Source organism: Buteo buteo, chromosome 3 (assembly GCF_964188355.1).
Source record: "Buteo buteo chromosome 3, bButBut1.hap1.1, whole genome shotgun sequence".
Lineage (NCBI taxonomy): Eukaryota > Metazoa > Chordata > Aves > Accipitriformes > Accipitridae > Buteo > Buteo buteo.
This window is the reverse complement of record NC_134173.1, coordinates 36,336,416-36,340,040: the sequence shown is the minus strand read 5'-3', so window position 1 is coordinate 36,340,040 and position 3,625 is coordinate 36,336,416. Positions and strand designations below refer to the sequence as shown.

The window sequence follows — 3,625 nt, the reverse complement described above, 5'->3', positions numbered from 1 at the left end:
TGAAAAGTCTATTTATAATAAAATTTTCCATTGCTAAGTTAAGTTGTGACTGTTCATTTTATAAAGGTGAGAAAATCAGTGAAATCAACATAAGGCAAGATCATAAACTTAAAGGCTAGATGATCATAGTGATTGACATATGAAGATCTCAAGTTGAAAGAATCATAGCCTTGATTATATTACTTACCTTTATCTAGTAACTCAAGGAAGGAAGACTGGAGCATGATAAAGTTTGAAATAATAGCTTTCTTAAAGCCATTTCCATCAGTGAGGGTGAGAGGTTTTTCTAACTACTGTGAAAGTACCATGCCTGTAAGTACTGGAGGATTGCTTTAGAACAAGGTAGAATCCATAAGTAAATTGGATTGATCAGTCCCTATAATGCTGTTTCTCATACTGGAAGGGGACCCAGCTCAGAGCAAGAACTTTACCCTCCCTGTGGGGACACTAGGTGGTGCAGCCTTCCTGCGTGACGCTGAGAGCAGCCCTTCTCTGGTGTGACTGTTCTTGCCTGGTCTTCTGAGTTTGGGGTTGATCTGTGCAAATGCAGTGACAAGTAATAACTCTGCCATGTCTTTAGCCAGGCTGGAGATGTAGGACTTGAGCCAGTGCTGTTATGTCTTGAACTGTTTCTGTTAAATATAGGTTATCATCTAGCTCCAGAAGTCCTAAAGGCCTATAATATCTCCATGGTAGAAATTCTAAAATGCTGTTCTACTCCCATGAAAACTGTTCCAGCTACTAAAAAATATTTTGGTGTAGTGATACAATACACTGTGTGTTGGTCCCTTAAATAAGAAAGCTGTTATGTACAAATTGCTTTAACAGCAGCAATATTCAAACAGAAGTTTAAAAAAAAATCATCAGAACAGGCTAATGCTGGAAACTTTCTATAATACCATTTCAAATGATCTAGTGCTACACCTTGACAGTCTATCACTTGTCTGAGAGCATATGTTATCAAGTTTGTGACACTAACTATAACCTCTTATTCCCTAACTGCTGTTTCCCTGTTCTCTCCTGCTGCCCAGAGCTATTTGGTTGGCTACAGGAAATAGTTTGAAAGACAAGGTTACATTATCTTAAGCTTTTTGTTTTTTTTTTTTCCTTAAAGTAAAATGAAGCCTATAGTGAAGTACTGACCAATTCTTAACTGTAATGTTTTCCAAAGCGTTGCAATGGACTGTGTTGTTATTACATTAATGACTTTTGAGAAGCTGTGTTAAAGGACAGTGGAGGACTGATGACTTTTTTTTTTTCCTGCTCTCCAGACCAAAGAGAAACCCTAATAAGGATGCAGGAGTGGCTGGTTTGGTCCTTTTCAGCTTATCAAAGCCGAATGGGTATAAGTAAAGCAGAATCCATTTATCTTGTTTGTGGTAATGAACAGATGTTCTCCTGTTCCACATGAAGCTACCACTCTGGATAGAACATCAGTCATTTGTTTTACCTCAAATTACTACCATACAACTTTCTTCAGATTAAGTGTTTATTAAAATTAAAAATCACCATACAATAGAAACTATTTACATATTTATCTGATAGTCTGCTTAAACTGCACAGTTTGACTGAAGGAAGCCAATGGAAAAGAAAAGCAATGAATATTTATGCTGCTGAACTTAAACCTTCAGTGTGCCTGCAGTTGATCAAAAGGGTTTTAAGCTTCTGCAAAGTACCATTTGCCTAAAAAATTGGGCTGAGGGGGTGGCAAAGGTGGACTGGGTTTCAGATATAAGAACTACTATCACTTTGGGGGGGGAAATCTATGCTGTTGTTACATTGCAATTGCACTAGCTCAGCTGGTTGGGTAAGTAATTTGATAGAACAATTCAATATGTAGAGTTTAGCAAACTGCATTCACTTGTATGAATTAGATTTAGATACTGAGCAACAAACCTATAGTGTCATTGCAATGTAACTTGGTATCCTATTGCATATTTCCACAAATTGTTTTTGATAGCTAGAGCTAGTTTTAGCTGTAAAACAGATTGGAGGTTAGTTGATTAAAGCAGCAAAAATATAAGGAATTTTCTTGAATAATCACAGAGGATTAAAAATTAAGATTAAAATACTTTCACTGGTAAGAGTCTTAGTACTGCAATGAACATATTAACTTCCTTCAAAATCCTGTGCTTTCCCGTGGACTTCAGGTGATGACTTTGGCCTCGTGGGAAACTGAAGGTTGAACACAGAGCTAGGTATGCTGCCACTTCTGCCGTCATGTGTGTTGATATTGCACTTCTGCATCAGTGATGGCTGTGCGATGCTTTGAAAATTATTTTAAATTTAGTATGAGTAATACAGCAGTAAAACAAACAGAATCATCTTCAGTGTAAAGAATTGCATACATAACCCTTCCTTAAAGGAAACCATGACACTGTTTAGAAAGTCTTACAAGAGGTGACAGTACTCCAGATACTAATGTGAAATAACAAGGCTATAAAAATAATTTTCACAAAAGATGATTTAAGAACATCACCATGTCTTAAATATGTAAGTTCTCCTTCATGACTTTTTCTTTTGAAAACAGCTGTTCATGCATCTTCTTGCCCCTTTTATAAAGGTCTCCTTGTAATGTATTACGTGATTTAGATCCTAAGAAGGTGTTGTCAAACTGTGCCCATGCACAATTGCTTTCCTTCCTTCTCCCTCCCCACCCCAAAAAGCCTGCTTGCTTTGGGATGTTTCTGCAGATGCAAAACATAAGGCATTTAAGGAGAACTTCAAGCTTTAGAAGAACTGTTTTAACCAAATAAAAACATTATTTCTCTGCAGAATTACTCTTTCCTTCAGCATTTCAGCTTCCACACTCAGTTAAGACATCCAAATTCATGAAGTAATTGGTTTGAGCAGTCTGTCTAAATAATAGTCTGTGCCAATGATCCATGTCAATAGAAAAAGTGTTCTTTGTTCTATGGCTGTTGTTGATACTGCCCTTCTGTTGCTGTGTAGAAGTCATCAAGCACACTCTGTAGATACTCAAATGTTGGCCTCTCTTCAGCTTTGTCTTTCCAGCATGTTTTCATAATATCGTAAAGCTCAGCTGGACAGTTATCCATGCGTGGCATTCGGTACCCACGCTGAAGAGCAACCATCACATCTGAATTGCTCATACCTTCAACAAAAGAAGACAGTTTTGATGAAATTATCTCAATTCCTAAAGAAACTATTTTTTCTTTTTTATGTACTTCACTCTAAAGATCTTCACCGAAGCATACAAGATTATTGCTACTTATTAAAGGTAGCTACTAATATGAGTTCAATAAACAAGTGTACACCAGCACCTAGGGTCTTGCTCTGGAAATCCTGGGGGGAGGATTACCGTTTCCCCAGTTGAGCATAGTGACCTCTTTAGCGCCAAGTCTAACAAGACTGTGGGAGAGATCATAATTCTTGTCTCCAGAACCAGCTGAATTCTGCTCCTCTGACCAGTCCTGCCACCATTTGTTCTGCTTCCAGCAGTGTTGAGATTCACAGCAAAAGCCCACCCTGGCATCAGCCTTTGTCTCTAGCTGCAGGGCTTCTAGCATGCTTGCTGTAGACCCCATCCATGCTGAGACAGAGAGCAGCCTACCTGATTGACCATGCTGCCAGTCACCCTGCCCAGTGTAGCAATACAGTTTCA

At 38.3% G+C, this 3,625-nt stretch overlaps 1 protein-coding gene across 4 annotated transcripts in view; it reads right to left on the bottom strand.

Annotated features, from left to right (window-relative positions):
- Nucleotides 1–1,481: 1,481 nt before the first annotated feature.
- Nucleotides 1,482–3,625, bottom strand: part of LYN (LYN proto-oncogene, Src family tyrosine kinase) — a 58,172-nt gene continuing 56,028 nt past the window's right edge. For all 4 annotated transcript variants that reach the window (XM_075023307.1, XM_075023309.1, XM_075023310.1 and 1 more), the window contains exon 13: nt 1,482–3,115. In XM_075023307.1, coding sequence (XP_074879408.1) covers nt 2,913–3,115 — 203 coding nt within the window. In that variant the 3' untranslated portion in view covers nt 1,482–2,912. The remainder of the gene's footprint in view (nt 3,116–3,625) is intronic.